At 44.9% G+C, this 25405-nt stretch overlaps 2 protein-coding genes across 8 annotated transcripts in view; both read left to right on the top strand.

The window, feature by feature from the left end:
• The window catches only part of LOC129816452 (cell division cycle protein 16 homolog), a 29363-nt gene extending 24700 nt beyond the window's left edge, over positions 1-4663 (top strand). The window contains exon 18 of one of the 2 annotated variants that reach the window (XM_055870957.1): positions 84-3858. In XM_055870957.1, the coding sequence (XP_055726932.1) occupies positions 84-88 (5 nt within the window). In that variant the 3' untranslated portion in view covers positions 89-3858. Of the gene's footprint in view, positions 1-83 lie in introns of both variants that reach the window. The other variant, XM_055870956.1, reaches the window with a different exon arrangement.
• An 870-nt stretch (positions 4664-5533) lies between these two features.
• upf3a (UPF3A regulator of nonsense mediated mRNA decay) overlaps positions 5534-25405 on the top strand; it is a 46930-nt gene continuing 27058 nt past the window's right edge. For 2 of the 6 annotated variants that reach the window (XM_055870958.1, XM_055870959.1), the window contains exons 1-5: positions 5546-6001; positions 6369-8153; positions 15349-15455; positions 16166-16272; positions 17607-17705. In XM_055870958.1, the coding sequence (XP_055726933.1) occupies positions 8013-8153; positions 15349-15455; positions 16166-16272; positions 17607-17705 (454 nt within the window). In that variant the 5' untranslated portion in view covers positions 5546-6001; positions 6369-8012. Of the gene's footprint in view, positions 6002-6368; positions 8154-15348; positions 15456-16165; positions 16273-17477; positions 17541-17606; positions 17706-25405 lie in introns of all 6 variants that reach the window. The other 4 variants (XM_055870961.1, XM_055870963.1, XM_055870964.1 and 1 more) reach the window with 4 other exon arrangements.

A 25405-nucleotide genomic window follows, 5' to 3' on the forward strand; every position in this document is an offset into this window, starting at 1 on the left:
ATTTGTTATATTTTTAACAATGAACATCAGACTTGATACAAGGCAACTAATGATTTTTTGTTTTCTGTTTTGCTTTTTCCTAGTCTAGTTGCCGGCGTGTGCCTTGCTGGTGAATTACATGTGTTAAAGGGGCAGTGCAGCTAAAAATGTGATATTTCCACACTATAGCTGTTTTAATATCCAATTGGTGAACAGATTTTCGTGTGAATATTGTAAAATCTACATGCATTTTTCAAACCATAGATGTTTTCATAAAAGGCTGTGCCTGATGTAGTGCACATGAAATTACTTTTGTGGTGAAATACCCATGTAGTTAATGGGTTTCATCACATTTTTTTCACAAAAAATTTTGCGTTATATAGCGTATTGGCACGTGGGATCTAGCCAACAGCTCGCAGATACAGTGCGGGTATAGCCTAAATGATGAGATTATTATGAACAAAAGAGAGATTATTTTTGCCAAACGGCAGCCGAGCATCGATCATAATGTCACCAGAAGAAGACCCTCGATATTTATTGGAAAGGAGCATCAAGATCCTCACCGTGCACTTTCGCCACCCTGTGAAGTTCATCATAACTAATTGAATCTGTAGCCAAATAAACTGCATGCTTTCCTGAGTTGTAAGTGGGAGGAATGCACCATATCATCACGTGACTCCAAGTTTACTTTGATATCATGGTTATTATAAACTCAGAAAAAGAAACGTCCTCTCACTGTCAACTGCGTTTATTTTCAGCAAACTTAACGTGTAAATATTTGTATGAACATAACAAGATTCAACAACTGAGACAAACTGAACAAGTTCCACAGACATGGAATAATGTGTCCCTGAACAAAGGGGGGGTCAAAATCAAAAGTAACAGTCAGTATCTGGTGTGGCCACCAGCTGCATTAAGTACTGCAGTGCATCTCCTCGTGGACTGCACCAGACTTGCCAGTTCTTGCTGTGAATGTTATCCCACTCTTCCACCAAGGCATGACACATGGCAAGTTCCCGGACATTTCTAGGGGGAATGGCCCTAGCCCCCACCCTCCGATCCAACAGGTCCCAGACGTGCGCAATGGGATTGAGATCCGGGCTCTTCGCTGGCCATGGCAGAACACTGACATTCCTGTCTTGCAGGAAGTCACGCACAGAACGAGCAATATGGCTGGTGGCATTGTCATGCTGGAGAGTCATGTCAGGATGAGCCTGCAGGAAGGGCACCACATAAGGGAGGAGGATGTCTTCCCTGTAACGCACAGCATTGAGATTGCCTGCAATGACAACAAGCTCAGTCCGATGATGCTGTGACACACTGCCCCAGACCATGATGGACCCTCCAAATCGATCCCGCTCCAGAGTACAGGCCTCGGCGTAACGCTCATTCCTTCGACGATAAACGCGAATCCGACCATCACCCCTCGACTCGCCAGTGAAGAGCACTTTTAGCCAGTCTTGTCTGGTCCAGTGATGGTGGATTTGTGCCCATAGGTGACGTTGTTGCCGGTGAGGACCTGCCTTACAACAGGCCTACAAGCCCTCAGTCCAGCCTCTCTCAGCCTATTGCGCACAGTCTGAGCACTGATGGAGGGATTGTGCATTCCTGGTGTAACTCGGGCAGTTGATGTCGCCATCCTGTACCTGTCCCGCAGGTGTGATGTTCGGCTGTACCGATCCTGTGCAGGTGTTACACGTGGTCTGCCACTGCGAGGACGATCAGATGTCCATCCTGTCTCCCTGTAGCACTGTCTTAGGCATCTCACAGTACGGACATTGCAATTTATTGCCCTGGCCACATCTACAGTCCTCATGCCTCCTTGCAGCATGCCTAAGGCATGCTCACGCAGATGAGCACGGACCCTGGGCATTTTTCTTTTGGTGTTTTTCCGAGTCAGTAGAAAGGCCTCGTTAGTGTCCAATGTTTTCATAACTGTGACTTCTAAGCTGGTAATGTCTTAACGACCGTTCCACAGGTGCATGTTCATTAATTGTTTATGGTTCATTGAACACGCATGGGAAAGAGTGTTTAAACCCTTTACAATGAAGATCTGTGAAGTTATTTGGATTTGTACTAATTATCTTTGAAAGACGGGGTCCAGAAAAAGGGACATTTCTTTTTTGCTGAGTTTATACAGTCATTAGTAACAGCTCTGTATGGCAGACATCCATGAAGGTGCTGGAAAACGCAGAGCTAGAGGAATACAACTTTGTAACATTTACACTATATATATAAAAGTATGGACACTCCTTCAAATTTTGGATTTGGCTATTTCAGCCACACCCGTTGCTGACAGGTGTATAAAATCAAGCACACAGCCATGCTATCTCCATAGACAAACATTGTCAGTAGGATGGAGCTCAGTGACTTTCAATGCGTTACCGTCATAGGATGCCAACTCAGTTTGTCAAATTTCTGCCTTGCTAGGGCTGCCCCGGTCAACTAAGTGCTGTTATTGTGATGTGGAATTGTCTAGGAGCAACAACGGCTCAGCCGCGACGTGGTAGGCCACACAAGCTCACAGAACATGACCACCGAGCGCATGGTGTGTAAAATATTTATAAGTGTCTCCTCGGTTGCAATACTCACTACTGAGTTCCAAACTGCCTCTGGAAGCAATGTCAGCACAATAACTGTTCGTTGGGAGCTTTATGAAATGGGTTTGCATGGCTGAGCAACCGCACACAAGCCTAAGATCACCATGCGCAATTCAAAGCATCGGCTGGAGTAGCGTAAAGTGCGCCGCCATTGAACTCTGGAGCAGTGGCAACGCGTTGTCGGGTGTGATAAATCATGCTTCACCATCTAGCAGTCCAATGGACGAATCTGAGTTTGGTGGATGCCCCAATGCATAGTGCCAACTAATGTTTTGTAGGGGAGGAATAATGATTTGTGGAGGTTTTTCATGGTTCGGGCTAGGCCCCTGATTTCCAGTGCCGGGAAATCTTAACGCTACCGCATACAATGACATTATATACTATTCTGTGCTTCCAACTTTTTGGCAACAGTTTGGGGAAGGCACTTTCCTGTTTCAGCATGACAATGCCCCCGTGCACAAGGCGAGGTCCATACAGAAATGTGTTGTCGAGATCGGTGTGGAAATACTTGACTGGCCTGAACAGAGCCCTGACCTCAACCCCATTGAACACATTTGGGATGAATTGGAACGCCACTGCGAGCCAGGTCTAATCACCCAAAACCTCACTAATGCTCTTGTGGCTGAATGGAGGCAAGTCCCCGCAGCAATATTCCAACATCTAGTGGAAAAGCCTTCCCAGAAAAGTGGAGGCTGTTATAGCAGCAAAGGGGGGACCAACTCCACACTAATACACATGATTTTGGATTGAGATGTTCGACAGGCAGTTGTCTACATACTTTTGATCATACAGTGTAGCTAGAATATGGCTAACAATTCTAAATGATCAAGGCAAGCTAGCACATGATGGAAGGTTGCAGGGAGTTTTAACTTGGGATAACTGGTGATCTATATACAAATCGCCATAATACGGTCAGATATTACGACATATAGAAGAAATACTCATGTTTTCATAAATGCACACGACTTCAAAATATAGGGAAAGAACACTGGATAATGTTCGACAGGTGCTGGATTGTAGCTGCGCTGGAAACTGAAGGATTGAGAGCATTGTGTGTGTGCGCAGAGTTTCACCGATGCGATGCCACAGCTGATGACTGAGGGAGCAGGGAGTTCTTCACCGACCGACTATAAGAATGAGGTAGCGAAGACTTGAACACTGATGGTACAATTCAGCATATTAATGGTAATGTGTCTTTCAGGGACGGACATAAAGGACAAGGTCCGTGGGACGCTGAGCACGCCGGTGTTGATGAAGATGCTGAACATGTCAACAGAACCCAGTGACGCTCGAGCCACGCCCCTTCTGGAGGAGAGCGGCATCGTGGTCCTAGAGGCGTTGCCGTCCAATCAGGACAAGGCCTCGTTGGACACGCCCCTACGGCGCTCGCTGCCCCTGGAATGTGACATGTACGAGAGCGACATGATGCTTGAGACGTCGATGTCGGACACCAGCACGTAATGTCACAGATGACATGATTGTCGTCGTGACCAGTTGTGGGACCAATTCCAAACCAGTCCTTTGGCACTTATCTTTAGGTTTCTTGTCGACTTCCCCTCTTTGGAAGAGTCCCCGATTTGAAATGATTGGATTGGTGTAGCTTAAGCGGTGGGAAACAACCTGGATATAGCATAATAGAATGTAAGGCAGAGCTTTTAGCATGAGTTTGAGCTCTATTCCAATTGGTTTTCTACCGTATAGCAAAATAAAAATGTTGCGCCTGAATTAAAATTGCTCCCAGTAATCCACTATTTTCAGATTCCCAAGGGGAAGTTGACAAGGGCCCAGGGATGTGGGGTGAGTGATTTTGGTTTGGAATAGGGGCTCAGGTGGGTAGTTTGAAGAAGTGGGGAAAGCAGAGACATTTGTCCTCAGATGCTGCTGCATTCATTCCGTTCAGTCAAGCAACACCTTTTGAGCTCTAACTGACTCTGTGTCCCGTATCCCTGCCTCCTAGCAGGAACATGTGGGACGCTTACCTGTGGATTTTTACCTTGAATAAAGAAAACTGTCTGAATGCCAGAACTATTTGATGAAAATATTATTGGTAATTCTTACAATAAACCATACATTTTATCTTTTTATATTTATTTCTGTGTTCATTGTAATCCTGGCAAGCTTTGTCTCTTGGTAGTAGTAATCGAGAGCGTTGACGGGGAGATGATCTCATGTTATCAATTGTCCCTTCACTGTTAAATTCAGAAACAAAAATACTTCTGTAATAACACTCAGGTATGTCAGTCATGAAAATACAAAGCATTGAGAGGTGAGGTTTGTCAACAGACCCCAGAATTGTAATCTTCCCCTAGTGTTATTGATACGGTAATTATACAGTACAGTGTGTCAACCTATTTGCGTTATCAATATTGTGTAATTACGCAACACCTACATGGCTACATCAATTTGATGGTAGAAACTCAATCTCATTGGAAGTCAACGCACTACACATTATGCACAGCCCCCTTGAACTTCATAAATAATGGTTGATGGGAGTTCCGCAGAGACGCACAAACAACAGAAGCTCGGACAGAGACAAATGCATAATGGAATCGAATAGAAACGAAATCAATGGTTCCTGTTCCAAGTAATGATCTTGGTCGATTAAACAATGGGAAAAAAATGACTGCCCACTTCATTTCAAGCAGCCAAGCCCAATGATTGTCAGTGATAAGCGCACCATGCCCTTATTTGGTCCCTACTTAACCACTTCCTCCACATCTTGTGTGTCCTCACCATCTACGAAAGTAATGCTCAGTGTGTTTGTTTTACATCTCAAGAGCTGTCAGGATATAGTGCTCAAGCCTACTCACACAGCCATGTAATCGAGAAAAGCATGTTTTGGGTGTCTGTGTCAGTCTTTTTGGAGTACCAAGGCAAAACGTCAAACACACACACACACACACACACACTTTAAAGGTCAGATGGAAGGGAGGGGTGATGTTTAATGTATGATATTTCTCCTTGTGCTGCTTCAAATGAGGGCTGGCTACTACTCCCCTCGATCGTCTTCCTGACGACTAAAGCAAGGATTTTAGCTGCGCCCCTGACAACCACCAGAGTCCTCACTCAACTACTCCACGTATCCCTCTCTCTATTCCCTCTCACACACAGACACATAACACTCACCCACTCCACTCTACTAGCCTCTCTCTCTCTCTTTCACCCTCTCTCCTCAGTCTCTCAGCAGAACACATGCAGTGAGTGCTCTTTACCTCATGGAGTATAGCAGCAGCAAGCCGGGGTAGTGATGGGCTGCACGCCGTCTAAGTCCTCCATCACCTACACCCAGGAGAGGGTGTGTCGGGACTTGGACACCTGCTCCACCTTTGTCCCCAGTCTCAAGAGTTCCGTGTCTACCCCAGAGAGACCCTCGCCTCAGCTCTGTGTGCAGACCAGCAGCGGCAAACAGACCTTCCTCAGTGGTGAGAGAGGATTGTCACTCAATGACTTTATCTGAAGGTTTGGGGAAATAGAGTATTTGTAACGGGGGGGGCAATATACTATAAGTAGCCACCAGTCACATGTTGATGCTTCTCATGGTATCTCAAAGTACTTAAAGAGCATTGTAAGGGCATAATGCACACTATTTTGTATTGCAGCATTGTTAATTGTAATTTATTGGTGGCTTAAAATATATAGTGCTTAGGCTGATGTGTTACGGTATTAGTAGCTCAAATAAAATCCAGTTAAAAGGCTAGGACACATATGCATGTAAATTAATTGCCAGTGCAGACACCTGTGAGTGGTCACTTTGCTATGGTGATTACTGTTAATCTCCTCTATATGCAGTTCCGTACCGTGACATCTATGGGCGATCTATAAGCCAGCCTTCTAGCCCGGACGCGTGGAGCACTTTCACCACTGCAACCACCGCCAGCCCTCTCTGCCTGCCACACTCCATCCTCAAGCCAAGCTGCAGCGAGAGAGACAGCGACTCTGACGGGGATGAGACTCCCACATGCGGCTAGAGGTGACGGACAATCTGCGGAGACAGATTTGTGTCTATACTATAGAACTCTGCAAGCAAAATTAAGTGCATGGCTGGTGCACTGAGGTCCAATTCTTTAAGAAAAGTAGTTTCTGAAGAACTTTGAGAATGTTGATTTCCCTTATGAATGTCACTGAAGTTATCCTTCATTGCCAGGAATGTCTCGGGAAAGGACACAGCATTTCTTAAAACACTTTATTAAAGGCCCAATGTAGCTGTTTTTACTTCAATATCAAATAATTTCTGGGTAAAAATTAAGTCCCTTACTGTAATTAAAAACTATCAAAATGTTCTAAAAGAAACAAATAGCTTCTTAGCAAGAGCAATGTATCAAGCAATCATTTTGCTAGGACTGCCTGGGAGAGGGAAACCTGAAAACGATCTGTTATTGGCAAATAGGTTTGGAACTCTCTTATTGGTCTATTAACTAATTTACTGCCTGGTGAGGCCAGACCGTAAACTACTGGGAGGTCAAAACTCCATCCCCAACCTGGACTCAGGTAAACTTAGTATGATATGTTTCATAATGTAATTATTAATTTGTTTATATCCATCCATGTCATATGATACCTTACAATTCGTATGATATGTTACGAATTACAATTTGTTGTGTCTGATGTTAGCTAGGTGGATAATGCTAACGTTAACTAGGTGGCTAATGTTAGCTAGGTTAGAGTTTAAGGTTAGGGGTAGGGTGAGCTAACGTGCTAAGTAGTTGCTAATTAGCTGAAAGTGTTCCGTGGTGAGATTTGACCACGCAACATTTGGGTTGCTAGACGTTTGTGTTATACACTCACCCAGACCAACGACCCTACTTTCTGTTTGCCTTAAGTAACCGGTTTTATGTTACATTTGGTATCGTTACATATCATACTAATTTGTGTGTCCCAGATTTACATTTACTATGTTAGGTCTAGTCTATGAAAACAGGCTGAAATTTCAGGTGGTCTTTTCAAATAGCTCGTACACTAAAATGGACTTATCATCAATTTCACAATTTCATCCTCATAGTTTGGAAATATACATAAAACACAGGTAATCACGTTTTTGACTGCACTGGGCCTTTAACTTCTGTTGTGGCGGTTTTATAATGCTTGATACACTACTCTCTCACTAATCAGCACACCACCGACCAGCCTATCAACATAATATACGCCTATTCACAGCTCAGACCTGTAGACTGTTTAATGATCAACTATTGTAGCCGAATTAATTGCACCCAATCATTTTGTTCCTTTTGGGACAGGTCGTCCTTATTATATGAACAAGGTGTTTTCCAATAGGCCTTTTTTTAACGCAATACATACGTAAATAATTTGCGTGAATGGTTTGTGATTAACGAGAAGATAGCGCACCGCATAAAAACAGCAGCACCAGCTCTAGCAGAACTCTTCAGCTTGGAACTCTCGCGAGGAGAAAATGACTTCCACAGGATAGGGAGAAAGATGAGGTCTGAAAAGGACCAAATGACCGGAGGCAGGGAGGAAAGTGTCGTCGAAATACAACTCCGAGATATTCCGAGAGGACAGGACGCCGTCTCCGTTAACTCAAAGCAGAAAGAAGAGAAGAAGGAGGTCTTTACTAAGGTAGGCAGACCACTGATGGCGGGTTTTTAATTGCTATCGATCGCAGATATGAGGAGCAAGATAATCAGCGCCACAGACAGCGAACGCGAGGATGATGCGTAGCCATGCAACGATCTGCATTGACAGGCGCATTCAATATACTGTATGTCAACAACAGATCTGATGTCGTATGCTTGTTTGTGCACAGCGATAAAGCTATAATACTATCGTAGGTGTATGCATGTAAAGTTATTTACTGTAGCTTATGCTATGTTGATAAAAACGCAAAAGTAGGCTGTGCACCGGTGCCCAAATATTAAATTCAATGACCAGCGCCTGTAAACAAGCGCACACTTGTGTTTTGTTAACTGTATTTGGGCCTACCTGTCAAAGGCAACGGAATTTGATTATTACTAGATATCAACATGTCGTCATTATGTCGTAAAACAACCTCCGAAACGCAGTGTAGAATTCAGTAATAAAAATGGCCCAAATGCCGGCAGATGGCGATATTGAGTCGTACCTTACCGTCCAAATGCATTGTATGTAGCCGGCAATACATTAGTATAGCTCGTCGACCTGTTTGTACGTACAACATTCTCCATTCAGGCTGCATAGGCTTCGATTTCGTCCTTGACTTTATTTAATGTCGAGAAGACGAAAAAATGTGTACTTTCCCATGGGCGATCAACTTTATAAAATGGCTTGGAGTGAGATTTCGCTGGCTCCACCCCTAACCGGGGGTCCGGGATCCCCCTCCTATAAAAAAAAAAAAATGTTTTAAAGCTAATTTCCTGCAATTCTACATATTGTCACATGGCTTAGGCCCATGACCAGGTTGGAATAAATAAATAAAAGTTACAGGTCAGGTGTGTTTGGTATTCTTTTAAATTTGAGTTACTTAAAGTTACTTTGAGATTATTTGGGCATGAGATTTAGAGTTTGCTAACTGGGGGACGTTGAATTACATTTTTTTGGCTAGAAAATGCTAATATTAATGGTTGGTGGCGGTGGCTAACCATAGGAGGGATTACAGTCTCTCCTTTCCATAAGAAACCAACATGTAAATAATGAATTCATTTGGGTGAACTCTCCCTCTAAAATAGGGCAGTATTGCCTAGAGGTAAAGTGCATTCTGACCCCTTGACTTTACACATTATGTTATGTTAAAGCCTTAAAAATATAAAACAGAAACACCTTACTTATGTAAATATTCCTTTGCTATAAGACTCAATTGAGATCAGGTGCATCCTGTTTCCATTGATCATCCTTGAGATGTTTCTACAACTTAATTGGAGTCCACCTGTGGTAAATTCAATTGATTGGACATGATTTGGAAAGGCACACACCCGTCTTTATAAGGTCCCACAGTTGACAGTGCATGTCAGAGCAAAAACAAAGCCATGAGGTAGAAGGAATTGTCCATAGAGCTCCGAGACAGGATTGTGTTGAGGCACAGATGTGGGGAAGGGTACCAAAACATTTCTGCATAATTGAAGGTCACAAAGAACCCAGTGGCCTCGCATCATTCTTAAATGGAAGAAGTTTGGAACCACCAAGACTCTCATTAGAGCTGGCCGCCCGGCCAAACTGAGCCATCGGGGGAGAAGGACCTTGGTCAGGGAGGTGACCAAGAATTCGGTGGTCACTCTGACAGAGCTCTAGAGTTCCTCTGTGGACATAGGAGAACCTTCCAGAAAGACAACCATCTCTGCAGAACTCCGCCAATCAGTCCTTTATAGTAGAGTGGCCAGACGGAAGCCACTCCTCAGTAAAAGGCACAACAGCCCACTTGGAGTTTGCCAAAAGGCACCTAAAGACTCTCAGACCATGAGAAACAAGATTCTCTGGCTGATGAAACCAAGATTGAACTCTTTGGCCTGAATGCCAAGCGTCACATCTGGAGGAAATCGGGCATCATCCCTACGGTGAAGCATGGTGGTGGCAGCATCATGCTGTGGGGATGTTTTTCAGCGGCAGGGACTGGGAGACTAGTCAGGATTGAGGGAAAGATGAACAGAACAAAGTACAGAGAGATCCTTGACTCCCACTCCTTATCAATAAAATGCATCGTAGTGCATGTGTAACTGACCGTACAAAAGGGCCGCAAATCTTTTACACAGACTTTTACACATTTCTCCAAAATTGCACTTTTCTGTTTAGCAGGTACTCCGCCTGCCCTGAAATAGCTAGTCATAACAATCTCACACAGTTCGCATCACCTCAGTCACACATTTAATTAACAGAGGATGGGTCAAATTGTGTCCAGTCGGTAAATATATTTTTAATTGCACAGACGGAGACAAATCTCAGCATTTTGGATCCGGACCGGCTCGGGTCCCTGGGTTGGATCTCGGAATGTCAGATCTGGTGGACCCGTCAAGACCTCTACCACAGACACAAAGTCGAAATTGGCTCTATCGTAAAAATTGCAGGAAAAAATGCTTTTTGGTTTTAATTTAAGGTTAGGCATAAGGTTAGCATTTTGGTTAAGGTTAGGGCTAGGTTTAAAAATCACATTTTAAGAACCGAAACTGTAGAAATAGGTCGGGATTCATGTCTGTGGCTATGATAATTAGTGACAACCAGGCACAACTCCGATATAAATAGTTTTTTCACAAAGTTGCTGGGATGTCACGTGTCCTACTGATTTCAGTATAATTCTAGCAACCTAATCATTCCCAAACTTCTGTTAGATCAAATATGCCACCCGTAGAAAATAAGCCATGACATTTTTTCTGTTAACTAAATTCAACACTTTCTCTTTGACCTCCATACAAATATTCCTTGCTTGGTGAGTGAAAAAAAAAGAACGGCACCTGCTGGAGAAGACACATTTTGGATCCAGGTATCCCTCTCGCTTCGCATATTCCTCTCTGACGCAGCACTGTATCGCTTTAGGAGAAACCAAGACTGTTCTGAGGGAAGGTCTGCCAGTATTGACATACAGAAATTACTTTTCATAGCAGGTGAGGAGAACTTACTATGATAATTAATAGGATAGCAGGCTAGGATAATTAACATTGCAAGTTAGTAGAATTAGGTTAAGATTAGGAAAAGGGTTCGAATTAGCTAAAATGCTAAGCTTTTCTATGACACGACTCAAACAGGTGGTGATGGTAGGCAACATTACCACCTCTCCCTGCTTCCATCACTCAGACGTGGAACACTATTCCCTTTTAATGTTTACGTACTGCTTTACTCATCTCATATACTATATTCTATTCTACTGTATTTTAGTCAATGCCACTCTGACATTTCTCCTAATATTTATATATTTCTTATTTCCATTCTTTTACTTTTAGATTTGTGTATATTGTTATGAAATGTTAGATACTACTGCTGTTGGAGCTAGGAACACAAGCATTTCGATACATCTACAATAACATCTGCTAAATACAGTATGTGTATGTGACCACTACAATTTGATTTGATTTTGATTATAGGAGCATTACAAAAACTGTAAGACTGGCCAATAGTTTCTGCCCCAGACCATCAGGCTGCTGAAAAGCCACCACTAGACAGCTACCTACCGCCCCTCCATTGGCATTTACCCTGCCCCCACCCTTGCAATGGACAAACAAAAGTTTGGACACACCTACTCATTCAAGGGTTTTTCTTTATTAAACTAAATAGAATCATGTAGTAAACAAAAAAAGTGGTAAAAAAATCTAAATAGTCACCCTTTGCCTTGATGACAGCTTTGCACACTCTTGGCTTTCTCTCAACTAGCTTCATGAGGTTGTCACCTGGAATGCATTTCAATTAACAGGTGTGCCTTGTTAAAAGTTAATGTGTGGAATTTCTTTCCTTCTTAATGAGTTTGAGTCAATCAGTTGTGTTGAGACAAGGTAGGCGTGGTATACAGAAGATAGCCCTATATGGTAAAAGACCAAGTCCATTTGATGGCAAGAACAGCTCAAATAAGCAAAGAGAAACGACAGTCCATCATTACTTTACGACATGGTCAGTCAATACGGAACATTTCAAGAACTGAATGTTTCTTCAAGTGCAGTCGCAAAAACCATCAAGCGCTATGATGAAACTGTCTCTCATGAGGACCACCACAGGAAAGGAAGACCCAGAGCTACCTCTGCTGCAGAGGATAAGTTCAATAGAGTTACCAGCGTCAGATTGCAGCCCACATAAATGCTTTGCAGAGTTCAAGTAACAGACACATCTCAACATCAACTGTTCAGAGGAGACTGTGTGAATCAGGCCTTCATGGTCAAATTGCTGCAAAGAAACCATTACTAAAGGACACGAATAAGAAGAAGAGACATGCTTGGGCCAAGAAACACGAGCAATGGACATTTAGTCCGAGTCCAAATTTGAGATTTTTGGTTCCAATCACTGTGTCTTTGTGAGACGCAGAGTAGGTGAACGGATGATCTCTGCATGTGTGGTTCCCACCAGGAAGCATGGGGGAGGAGGTGTGGGGGTGCTTTGTTGGTGACACTGATTTATTTCGAATTCAAGGCACACTTAACCAGCATGGCTACCACAGCCTTCTGCAGCAATACACCATCCCATCTGGTTTGCGCTTAGTGGGACTATCATATGTTTTTCAACAGGACAATGACCCAACACACCTCCAGGCGGTGTAAGGGCTATTTGACCAAGGAGGAGAGTGGAGTGCTGCATCAGATGACCTGGCCTCCACAATCATCCGACCTCAACCCAATTGAGATGGTTTGGGATGAGTTGGATGCTGAGTGAAGGGAAAGCAGCCAACAAGTGCTCAGAATATGTGGAAACTCCTTCAAGACTGTAGAATCATTCCTCATGAAGCTGGTTGAGAGAATGCCAAGAATGTGCAAAGCTGTCATCAAGGCAAAGGATGGCTACTTTGAAGAATCTCAAATATTTGTTTAACACTTTTTTGGTTACTACATGATTCCATATGTGTTATTTCATAGTTGAGATGTCTTCATTATTATTCTACAATGTAGTAAATAGTGAAAATCAAGAAAAACCTTTGAATGAGTAGGTTTGAATGAGTAGGTTTGACAGGTACTGTATGTATATACCAATATTTATATTTGAAATCATTGTTTCATTCACTTCTCTTTTTGGCCTGTACTGTTGGAGCTCGTGGTTTACGAATAGCACTGTACTCTGCAAATACATCTAATCTAATATAAACATATCTATCTACAACCAGGTCTGCCCTGAGTACAGTCGTGGCCAAAAGATTTGAGAATGACACAAATATTAATTTTCACAAAGTCTGCTGCCTCAGTTTGTATGATGGCAATTTGCATATACTCCAGAACGTTATGAAGAGTGATCAGATTAATTGCAAAGTCCCTCTTTGCCATGCAAATGAACTGAATCCCCCCAAAACATTTCCACTGCATTTCAGCCCTGCCACAAAAAGACCAGCTGACATCATGTCAGTGATTCTCTTGTTAACACAGGTGTGAGTGTTGACGAGGACAAGGCTGGAGATCACTCTGTCATGCTGATTGAGTTCGAATAACAGACCGGAAGCTTCAAAAGGAGGGTGGTGCTTGGAATCATTGTTCTTCCTCTGTCAAACATGGTTACCTGCAAGGAAACACATGCCATCATCATTGCTTTGCACTAAAAGGGCTTCACAGGCAAGGATATTGCTGCCAGTAAGATTGCACCTAAATCAACCATTTATCAGATCATCAAGAACTTCAAGGAGAGCGGTTCAATTGTTGTGAAGAAGGCTTCAGGGCGCCCAAGAAAGTCCAGCAAGCACCAGGACCGTCTCCTAGTTGATTCAGCTGCAATATCGGGGCACCACCAGTACAGAGCTTGCTCAGGAATGGCAGCAGGCAGGTGTGAGTGCATCTGCACGCACAGTGAGGCGAAGACTTTTGGAGGATGGCCTGGTGTCAAGAAGGGCTGCAAAGAAGCCACTTCTCTCCAGGAAAACATCAGGGACAGACTGATATTCTGCAAAAGGTACAGGGGTTGTACTGCTGAGGACTGGGGTGAAGTCATTTTCTCTGATGAATCCCCTTTCTGATTGTTTGGGGCATCCGGAAAAAAGCTTGTCCGGAGAAGACAAGGTGAGCGCTACCATCAGTCCTGTGTCATGCCAACAGTAAAGCATCCCGAGACCATTAATGTGTGGGGTTGCTTCTCAGCTAAGGGAGTGGGCTCACTCACAATTTTGCCTAAGAACACAGCCATGAATAAAGAATGGAACCAACACATCCTCTGAGAGCAACTTCTCCCAACCATCCAGGAACAGTTTGGTGACGAACAATGTATTTTCTAGCATGATGGAGCACCTTGCCATAAGGCAAAAGTGATAACTAAGTGGCTCGGGGAACAAAACATCGATATTTTGGATCCATGGCCAGGAAACTCCCCAGACCTTAATCCCATTGAGAACTTGTGGTCAATCCTCAAGAGGCGGGTGGACAAACAAAACCCCACAACTTCTGACAAACTCCAAGCATTGATTATGCAAGAATGGGCTGCCATCAGTCAGGATGTGGCCCAGAAGTTAATTGACAGCATGCCAGGGTGGATTACAGAGATCTTGAAAAAGAAGGGTCAACACTGCAAAAATTGGCCCTTTGCATCAACTTAATGTAATTGTCAAAAGCCTTTGACACTTATGAAATGCTTGTAATTATACTTCGTATTCCATAGTAACATCTGACAAAAATATCTAAAGACACTGAAGCAGCAAACTTTGTGGAAATTAATATTTGTGTCATTCTCAAAACTTTTGGCCACGACCGTACAGTCTTGATTTACATTTATGCGACGCTGCTAACGCAGCAGGCGTAAAAGAAACGGAACCCCTGTTCTGATAGTTTTAACCTGATTGGCTGATTGTGATACACAACATCCAGGATTAGTATTTAGCCACTATCATGGTGTTTGAAAATGGTGTGTCATAAGGAAAGTGCACATATTTTCCCCGTTTTTTTCTGGTTTATCGCCATTAAGTTGAGGAAATCAAAGCCTATGCAGCCTAAATGTATATTTATTTATTTTAAGTATGAACGATCCAATAGGGATACGAATGTATTGCCGACTTGCATACAATGCATTTGGATGGTAAGATGACATAACTCAATATCGCTGTGTGCCGTCCTTTGGGCTATGATAAAGAAGACATTCCAACTTTGCTCATGACCTTGAATTTCTTTGATGTCTTGGCAATTTTTGTGTAATTTCAACCCACTATTCTGTGTTTGTGCATTTATGTCCTTCTCGGTTCCAGGTAGTAATAAGGCGACTTCCACCCAACCTGTCCAAGGACCAGCTGGAAGAACAGCTCAGTCCTCTTCCATCCTATGACTACTTCGAGTTTTTCCCTGCTGATCAAAGGTGAATATTTAGAACATTTAATGCAATGACACCATGGTTTGGGACAGAGTGCCTACCAGGGGCAGATTGGGACCCCACACCGGCCCATTTCTTTCCTCGAGGCCCCCGCATAGAGGGTGTTTTTTAATGGAAGCCTCTCCAACAAAATCCAGGTAGAATCAGGAAATCCCCAGGGCAGCTGTCTAGGTCCCTTTTTTCAACCTTTACTAACGACATATCACTGGCTTTGAGTAGCTGCTGCCTTGGCAATGGGGATCCATAATAAATATAAAATACATCGTCCCATTTTTTTCCCCTTGAGGCCCGTCATTAACCGGCGAATTTAAAAAAAAACTCAAGTTAGACGGGCCCACTAGGCTAATATGGACCAGCCCATCTGGCTTTTGCCCGAAATGCCAGATTGACAGCACAGATCAGTGTTTTTCTCAGATTCATGCTGCATCGTGTGATGCCAACACCGTGATATTGACATTCCCCGCCTATCAAACAATTGACTTCACCTAACCTCTGCTTTTGAAACCTATTCAGCTTGAGTGGATAAATTCAAAATTATCTGGCCAAAACAAAGAAAGGACGCTACACAGCCATTTAAATATTAGGGACTGGAGAATGTCATCATCATGTCTATGGAGTCACCCTATTATGCCCGCACTCTAGATAGGCTGCTCTCGTGGAATGGGTTTCTAAAATAACCTGCTCATTTCCCGCAGCCTCTATCCACACCTGTTCTCCAGAGTTTACATTAACTTCAGAAACTCAGAAGACATCCTGCTCTTCAGAGACCGCTTTGATGGCTATGTTTTCATTGATAACAAAGGTACCGTTTTTCACGTAGACCTATAATACAAACGTCATGGGGCAGTTTCCCAGACACACCAGTCTAGACCTGGACTAAAATACATTTTTTTGATGGAGATTCTCTATTGGGCTTGCTTTTTAGTACAGGACTAGGCTTTATCTGTGTCCTGGAAACCTCTCCTAAATATTCCTTGTTACCAATGTGTTAGTGCTTAGCAGTTAGTGTTTACACAATGTTATAATGTTTTTCAGCACATGAAAGTAGGTAGTGGTATAGTGCTGTAAATACACTGAACAAAAATAAACGCTGCATGCAACAATTTCAACAGCTTCCAGTGTATTCAAATTGCATTCAAATTGCCATTGATAAAATTGTGTTCGTTGTCCATAGCTTATGCCTGCCCATACCATAACCCCACCGCTACCATGGGGTACTCTGATCACAACATTGACATCAGCAAACCACTCGTCCACATGACGCCATCTGCCCGGTACAGTTGAAACCATGATATATCCGTGAAGAGCACACATCTCCAGTGTGCCAGTGGCCATCGAAGGTGAGCATTCGCCCACTGAAGTCGGTTATGACGCCGAACTGCAGTCAGGTCAAGACCCTGGTGACGACGACGAGCATTCAGATGAGCTTCCCTTAGACGGTTTCTGACAGTTTGTGCAGAAATTCTTCGGTTGTGCAAACCCACGGGTTCATCAGCTGTCTGGGTGGCTGGTGACGTTTATAGTAGAGAAATGAACATTCAATTCTCTGGCAACAGCTCTGGTGGACATTTCTTCAGTCAGCATACCAATTTCACGCTCCATCAAAACTTGAGACGTGTGACAAAACTGCACATTTTATTGTCTCAAGCACAAGGTGCACCTGTGTAATGATCATGCTGTTTAATCAGCTTCTTGATATGCCACACCTGTCAGGTGGATGTATTATCTTGGCAAAGGAGAAATGCTCACAAACAGAGATGTAAACACATTTTTGCAAAACATTTGAGAGAAATAAGCTTTTTGTCTATGGAATCTTTTTTTTTCAGCTCATAAAACATGGGACACTTTGCATGTTGCGTTGATATTTTTGTTCAGTATATAATTCAATAAATATGTTAGGCTATGTGTTATAACATCCCCAACAGTCAGTGTTCAGTGTTTTGTTGTGATGCTCCATGGGATTTTGTTTATGGTGACAAACAATGATGTCTCTCTCTCTCTCTGTAGGTGTGTGGTCTCTAATCTTTCATGAGACAAGAGGATTATCCTTCTACAGCCACAGGTGCCATGGTAATGGTTTGATCTGTGTCTCAGGTGTTGTCTAATGATTATCTGTCTCTGTCAATATTTGCTCAGGACAGGAGTACCCAGCTGTGGTAGAGTTTGCCCCCTTTCAGAAAGTCTCCAAGAAGAAGGTCAAAAAGAAAGATTCCAAAGCTGGATGCATTGAAGAAGGTAGGTGCTGGACTTGTCTCTAATCAGAAACTATCCAGACATACAGCTTGGATACCTGATTGTTTCTGCATTCATTGTCAAAACACGTTGGGACAGACAGAGACTGTCACCCAAGCGTCCTTTTAAATGTATAGTATATGTGTTTTCAGACCCCTCATTGTACTTCATGCATTGATTCAGCATCTGCTGAATAACACAAATATAAAATATAGGCCGTGGATATGGATACAATGTTTTCGCCCACGCCCCGTCCATCCGGAAATCTCTTTCTCAAAGCTGAGGATCCAGATCACGTTCTGCATGTGATATTTTACGCACAAATTCGTTTTTCTAACATAGCTGCTGCTCTCACGCTCCTCCTTCCTTTACGTTTTGCTCTTTACTCACCTTCTGAACCTGTGACATGGTAAGGTTGGACTCCGGTGCAGAGAAGAGACCAGACGAGGAATCAGTGGTTAAGGATAAACACAATTGTTAGAGGAATTTCATAATTCTTTTATGTGCTCATTAATTAAAATCACTCTGTCGGTGTCTAAGGATTTGTAAGATCCTTATTAACATAAAATAGACAGGGAACAGTCTTATTAAAAATAGATAATAGTATTTATTCTCGGAGCACGCTCCCATTTAACCATAAACAACCGTTTATATACAAAATATGACGTCATTGGTTACAGAATAAAGCTCCTCCTCTTGACCAAGATAAAAACAGGTTCGAAAGTTCATTCCAACTCACCAGCGCACACACATGACACAGAATATCATTTATTCTGCTGAAGGCTCACTATATTTATTACCACTTTACCAGACAGCGCAAGATAATGGAAGACCTAAAAAGTTACTCACTGCCTTAGCCCTGAGATGTTTAAATAAGTTGGGTCGGTTCAACCATAGTTTAACGATCCTTTTTGTTTACTTTATAACCCACAGCACAAACCTCTCTAACTAAGTTGGAATGGTGTTTATTATGTTTTAATTCCTACTACATAATCCCTTCCTTATGAATTAACATTATTAATCAGATATAATAATACAGGGTAGAGTTTAAATTAGTTATAGTTTTATCTAAATGTAGAAATTGTTTAGTCATTATTCATAAAATTCCTAACAACAATACTTTACTGAGAAACAGTAACGGAAGGATAACAGTAACACTGGGAAAACAACAAACACCAAGTCTCAAACTCACTCAGGAGACAAACACACATGGAACACAATTCAAGCTTAAGTAAAGAACAACAGAAAACACACCTCTTTTAACAGGGAAATATTAATGAGTAAATTGGACACACCCGAGTGCCGTTAATGTCTCTAGGACAGTTTCTGCCACCCTCTGGTGACAAGTGGAACCATGACGGTACCCCCCTTCTAGAAGCGGCTCCAGCCGCGGAGCCAGGGCGACCACTAGGGAGTTGGTTGAAGTCCAGAACGAGTCCCGGATCCAGGATGTCCGGGTCAGGCACCTACGCCGCTTCTCGGGGCCGTAGCCCTCCCAATCCACCAGGTACTGCAGCGTGCCTCGGACCCGATGAGCCTCAAACAGACACCGGACAGTGTAGGCCGGGCGACCATCGATAAGTCGAGGGGGCGGAGGGGCAGGTGTGGGGGGAGAGAAGGGACTGTTCCTTACCAGCTTGAGACGGGAGACATGGAAGGATGGACAGACCCTCATAGACCTGGGAAGCTGGGGACGATAGGTGACCGGGTTGAAGCGACTCAGGATCTTGAATGGTCCTATGTAGCATAGAGCGAGCGTCCATGAGTGCACCCTAATGGGAAGATCATGGGTGGACAGCCACACCCGTTGACCCGGTTGGAGGAGCCGAAGAAGCCTTCGGTGCCGGTTTTCCTGGTGTTGGGCAGATGAGCTAGGAGGATCGCTCTCTGATCCAGGTGCGGCGACATCGTCGAATGAACGCCTCGCCTGATGGCACCCCCGCTTCGGGCTCGTGTTCAGGAAATGGGGGGGGGGGAGAGAACCTAAACCGCCACGAACAACGACAGTCCAGCTCGGTACTGTGTTGTGAGCATACTCCACCCAGACGAGGAACTTGCTCCAGTTGCTGGCCTCGGTGAAGACGAAACAGTGGAGAACTTCTCCAGCTCCTGGTTGGCCCGCTCCGTTTGCCCATTCGACTGTGGGTGGAACCCCGAGGAGAGACTCACCAACGCCCCCAAACAGGGAACAGGAGGCTTTCCAATACTGTGCGACGAACTGGGGCCCTCGATCCGAGACAATGACCTGGGAAACCCTTGTAGTCGAAAAAGACATGGGTAATCATGAGATCAGCGGTCTCCTTCGCCGAGGGCAACTTGGGTAAGGCAATGAAATGGGCTGCTTTGGAGAACTGATCAATGACCACCAGAATAGTGGTGAGCCCTTGGGATGGAGGTAACCCTGTGATAGTCTACAGACAGGTGGGACCAGGGCCGGCTGGGGATGGGCAGAGGTTGGAGGACTTGCTTTGGGCACAGGTGAAACAGGCTGCAACAAAGGACCTCACATCCTTAATCATGTTGGGCCACCAGAACTTCCGCCTCAGGAACTCCAGTGTCCGATTAACCCCTAGATGCCCAGTCAATTTAGAGGAGTGTCCACCATTGTAGCACTTAGATCGGGCTGAATGCGGAACATAAAGTCTGTTAGTGGAACCCCCGCCGGGGTCAGGTTCTCATGTCTGGGCTTGTTGTGCCGTGGTCTCTATACTCCATAACACGGGAGCCACAATGCGGGAGCCGGGGATGATGGGCTCGGAGTCCCTAATTAGAGACGTCATGTTGGCGAGACAGGGCATCTGTTTTCCGATTCTTGGATCCCGGGCAATAGGCTAGAACCTCCTAGCTTGGCGAACGTTCAACCTCTTGGCTTCTTGAATGCAGACCAAGTTCTTATGGAATGTCCAGATCACGAAGGATGAGGTGCCCCCTCCAAGCAGTGTCTCCACCCCTCAAGAACCCACTTGACTGCCAAGAGCTCCCGGCTGCCTACATTGTAGTTGTGTTCTGCTGGCGAGAACCGCTTGGAAAGAAAGACACATGGGTGTATTCTCTTGTACCCCTCGTTCCACTGTGAATGCATGTCACTGCTCCGGTGTCCGAGGTGTCCACCTCTTTCACAAAGGGATGAGTAGAATCAGGATGAACGAGGATGGGTCCGGAGGTGAAACTTCCCTTGAGCTCCATGAATGCCCTGTCAGCCTCAGGGGTCCAGACAAAACAGGTCTGGGACTTGTGGGTTAGGGCTGTGAGAGGCGCTGCCACCGCTCCAAAGTTCCATTTAAAACGCCTGTAAAAATTGGCAAACCTGAGGAACCATTAGACTTGTTTGAGTGAGGCGGGATGGGACAGTCAGTGACTGCCCTCACCTTAACAGGGTCCATTTGGATGCCGGCGGTAGAAATAATGTGGCCCAGGAAAGAGAGAGATAGAACTCACACTTCTCAAGCTTGATGTATTGTTAACTCTGCAGGAGCGTCTCAGAACTAGGAAGAACTGCAGGACGTGTTCCGGAAGGGTCTTGGAGAAGATCAGGATGTCATCGAGGTAAACAAAGAAGAACCGATTCAACATATCCCTATGAGTGTCATTGACCAATACTTGGAAGACTGCCGGTGAGTTCGATAATCCGAATGGCATGACTAAATACTCAGTGGCCACTAGGGGTGTTAACTTCTTCTGGCTGCAAGCCCGACGTCGGTACACTTATGACAACAGCCTGCTCAAGTGCAGGACGCGAAATTCAAAATATATTTTTTAGAAATATTTTACTTTCACACATTAACAAGTCCAATACAGCAAATGAAAGGTACACATCTTGTGAATCCAGCCAACATGTCCAATTTTTTTAAATGTTTTACAGCGAAAACAGCACGTATATTTATGTTAGCTCACCACCAAATACAAAAAAGGACAGACATTTTTCACAGCACAGGTAGCATGCACAAAGCCAACCTAACTAACCAAGAACCAACCAAACTAACCAACAAACAACTTCATCAGATGACAGTCTTATAACATGTTATTCAATAAATCTGTTTTGTTCGAAAAATGTGCATATTTCAGGTATAAATCATAGTTTACATTGCAGCTACAATCAGAAATTGCACCGAAAGCAGCCAGAATAATTACAGACACCAACGTCAAATACCTAATTACTCATCATAAAACAACTCCAAGTCAATCACACTTCTGTGAAATCAAACTGTCCACTTAGGAAGCAACACTGATTGACAATAAATTTCACATGCTGTTGTGCAAATGGAATAGACAAAAGGTGGAAATTATAGGCAATTAGCAAGACACCCCCCAAAACAGGAGTGATTCTGCAGGTGGTGACCACAGACCACTTCTCAGTTCCTATGCTTCCTGGCTGATGTTTTGGTCACTTTTGAATGCTGGCGGTGCTCTCACTCTAGTGGTAGCATGAGACGGAGTCTACAACCCACACAAGTGGCTCAGGTAGTGCAATTCATCCAGGATGGCACATCAATGCGAACTGTGGCAAAAAGGTTTGCTGTGTCTGTCAGCGTAGTGTCCAGAGCATGGAGGCGCTACCAGGAGACAGGCCAGTACATCAGGAGACGTGGAGGAGGCCGTAGGAGGGCAACAACCCAGCAGCAGGACCGCTACCTCCGCCTTTGTGCAAGGAGGTGCACTGCCAGAGCCCTGCAAAATGACCCTGCAAAATGACCTCCAGCAGGCCACAAATGTGCAAGACGGCTGCACAGTAATGTCTTTTATCGATGGCGGTTATGACATCGTTTAGTACCTTGAGCGTGGCTGAGGTGCACCCGTGATCGGCTCGGAAACCGGATTGCACAGCGGAGAAGGTACGGTGGGATTCGAGATGGTCAGTGATCTGTTTGTTGACTTGGCTTTCGAAGACCTTAGATAGGCAGGGCAGGATGGATATAGGTCTGTAACAGTTTGGGTCCAGGGTGTCTCCCCCTTTGAAGAGGGGGATGACCGCGGCAGCTTTCCAATCCTTGGGGATCTCAGATGATACGAAGGAGAGGTTGAACAGGCTGGTAATAGGGGGTGTGACAATGGCGGCGGACAGTTTCAGAAATAGGGGGTCCAGATTGTCAAGCCCAGTTGATTTGTATGGGTCCAGGTTTTCCAGCTCTTTCAGAACATCTGCTATCTGGATATGGGTAAAGGAGAAGCTGGGGAGGCTTGGGCGAGTAGCAGCGGAGGGGGCGGGGCTGTTGGCCAAGGTTGGAGTCGCCAGGAGGAAGGCATGGCCAGCCATTGAGAAATGTTTGTTGAAGTTTTCGATTATCACGGACTTATCAGTGGTGACCGTGTTACCTAGCCTCAGTGCAGTGGGCAGCTGGGAGGAGGTGCTCTTGTTTTCCATGGAGTATCCCAGAACTTTTTGGAGTTAGAGCTACAGGATGCAAATTTCTGCTTGAAAAAACTGGCCTTTGCTTTCCTGACTGACTGCGTGTATTGGTTCCTGACTTCCCTGAACAGTTGCATATCGCGGGGGCTCTTCGATGCTATTGCAGTTCGCCACAGGATGTTTTTGTGCTGGTCGAGGGCAGTCAGGTCTGGAGTGAACCAAGGGCTATATCTGTTCTTGGTTCTGCATTTTTTGAACGGAGCATGCTTGTCTAATATGGTGAGGAAGTAACTTTTAAAGAATGACCAGGCATCCTCAACTGACGGGATGAGGTCAATATCCTTCCAGGGTACCCGGGCCAGGTCGATTAGAAAGGCCTGCTCGCAGAAGTGTTTTAGGGAGCGTTTGACAGTGATGAGGGGTGGTCGTTTGACCGCGGACCCGTGGCGGATACAGGCAATGAGGCAGTGATCGCTGAGATCTTGATTGAAGACAGCAGAGGTGTATTTGGAGGGCAAGTTGGTCAGGATAATGTCTATTAGGGTGCCCATGTTTACGGATTTAGGGTTGTACCTGGTGGGTTCCTTGATGATTTGTGTGAGATTGAGGGCATCAAGCTTAGATTGTAGGACTGCCGGGGTGTTAAGCATATCCCAGTTTAGGTCACCTAACAGAACAAACTCTGAAGCTAGATGTGGAGCGATCAATTCACAGATGGTGTCCAGGGCACAGCTGGGAGCTGAGGGGGGTCGGTAGCAGGCGGCAACAGTGAGAGACTTATTTCTGGAGAGATTCATTTTTAAAATTAGAAGTTCGAACTGTTTGGGCATAGACCTGGAAAGTATGACAGAACTTTGCAGGCTATCTCTGCAGTAGATTGCATCTCCTCCCCCTTTGGCAGTTCTATCTTGACGGAAAGTGTTATAGTTGGGTATGGAAATCTCAGAATTTTTGGTGGCCTTCCTAAGCCAGGATTCGGACACGGCAAGGACATCAGGGTTGGCAGAGTGTGCTAAAGCGGTGAGTAAGGCAAACTTAGGGAGGAGGCTTCTGATGTTGACATGCATGAGGCCAAGGCTTTTTCGATCACAGAAGTCAACAAATGAGGGTGACTGGGGACATGCAGGGCCTGGGTTTACCTCCACATCACCCGAGGAACAGAGGAGTAGTAGGATGAGGGTGCGCCAAAAGGCTATCAAAACTGGTCGCCTAGAGCGTTGGGGACAAGGAATAAAAGGAGCAGATTTATGGGCGTGGTAGAATAGATTCTGGGCATAATGTGCAGACCAGGGTATGGTGGGGCACGGGTACAGCGGAGGCAAGCCCAGGCACTGGGTGATAAGAGAGGTTGTATCTCTGGACATGCTGGTCTCAATGGGTGAGGTCACCGCATGTGTGGGGGGTGGGACAAAGGAGGTATCAGAGGTACGGAGAGTGGGACTACGGGGTCCATTGCAAGCCAAAACAATGATAACTAGCCTGAACAACAGTATGCAAGGCATATTGATATTTGAGAGAGACATACAATAAGGTATAAAGTGATTGCAGGTCTTGATTGGGAGAGCTAGCTAAAACAACAGGTGAGATAACAGCAGCTAGTCAGCTAACACAGCAACAGCAGGTAAAAATGGCGACGACTAGGCAGAGAGGGTCGGATTAACTACACACAGATCCTGAGTTAAAGCACAGAGCCGACAGATAAAACACAAATAAACAGAATGGAGTACCGTGAATTAATGGACAGTCAAGCAGGCATAAGCAATGTAGCCAAGTGATCATAGTGTCCAGGGGGCAGCCGTAGATGGAGCAGGGAGGCCTCCACTAAGCTAGCACGCGGCGTTTAAAGTTAGTAGCCCGGGGGGTGGTCTGCTCAGACGGAGGGGGTCTGCTCAGACGGAGGCCGGTTGAGGGCACAGCGGATGGGGTATTCGTCTGCAGACCAGAGGTGGTCGTGTCGACAGAGAATCCAAGCCGGATGGCGATGGCGAAAGAGAGGTTGTGAATTGTAGAATTGTGTTTGCTAACTGGTGCTAGCTTCGTGGCAGTGGCGCTAGCTGCAAACTAGCTGTGAGGATCAGAAGTATTGGCTCAGGGATTACGGCAGGAATCCGGCGTTGTTGTCGAGAGACAGTCCGATGCTGGTAAATTGGTGAGTAATATCCAGGCTAATAAGCAGACCGGGGCTGGCAAGCTAGCAGTTAGCAGACCGGGTTAGCTAGCAAGCAGTTAGCAGGGGCTAGCAGTTAGCAGACCGGGGCAGGCAAGCTAGCAGTTAGTAGACCGGGGCTAGCAAGTTAGCCTTTGGGGGACGTCGCGATGGGGGTAAGTCTGTTTTTGCCTCTTCGTGCGGTGACGT

The sequence above is a fragment of the Salvelinus fontinalis genome, chromosome 19 (genome assembly GCF_029448725.1).
Source record: "Salvelinus fontinalis isolate EN_2023a chromosome 19, ASM2944872v1, whole genome shotgun sequence".
In the NCBI taxonomy this organism is placed as follows: domain Eukaryota; kingdom Metazoa; phylum Chordata; class Actinopteri; order Salmoniformes; family Salmonidae; genus Salvelinus; species Salvelinus fontinalis.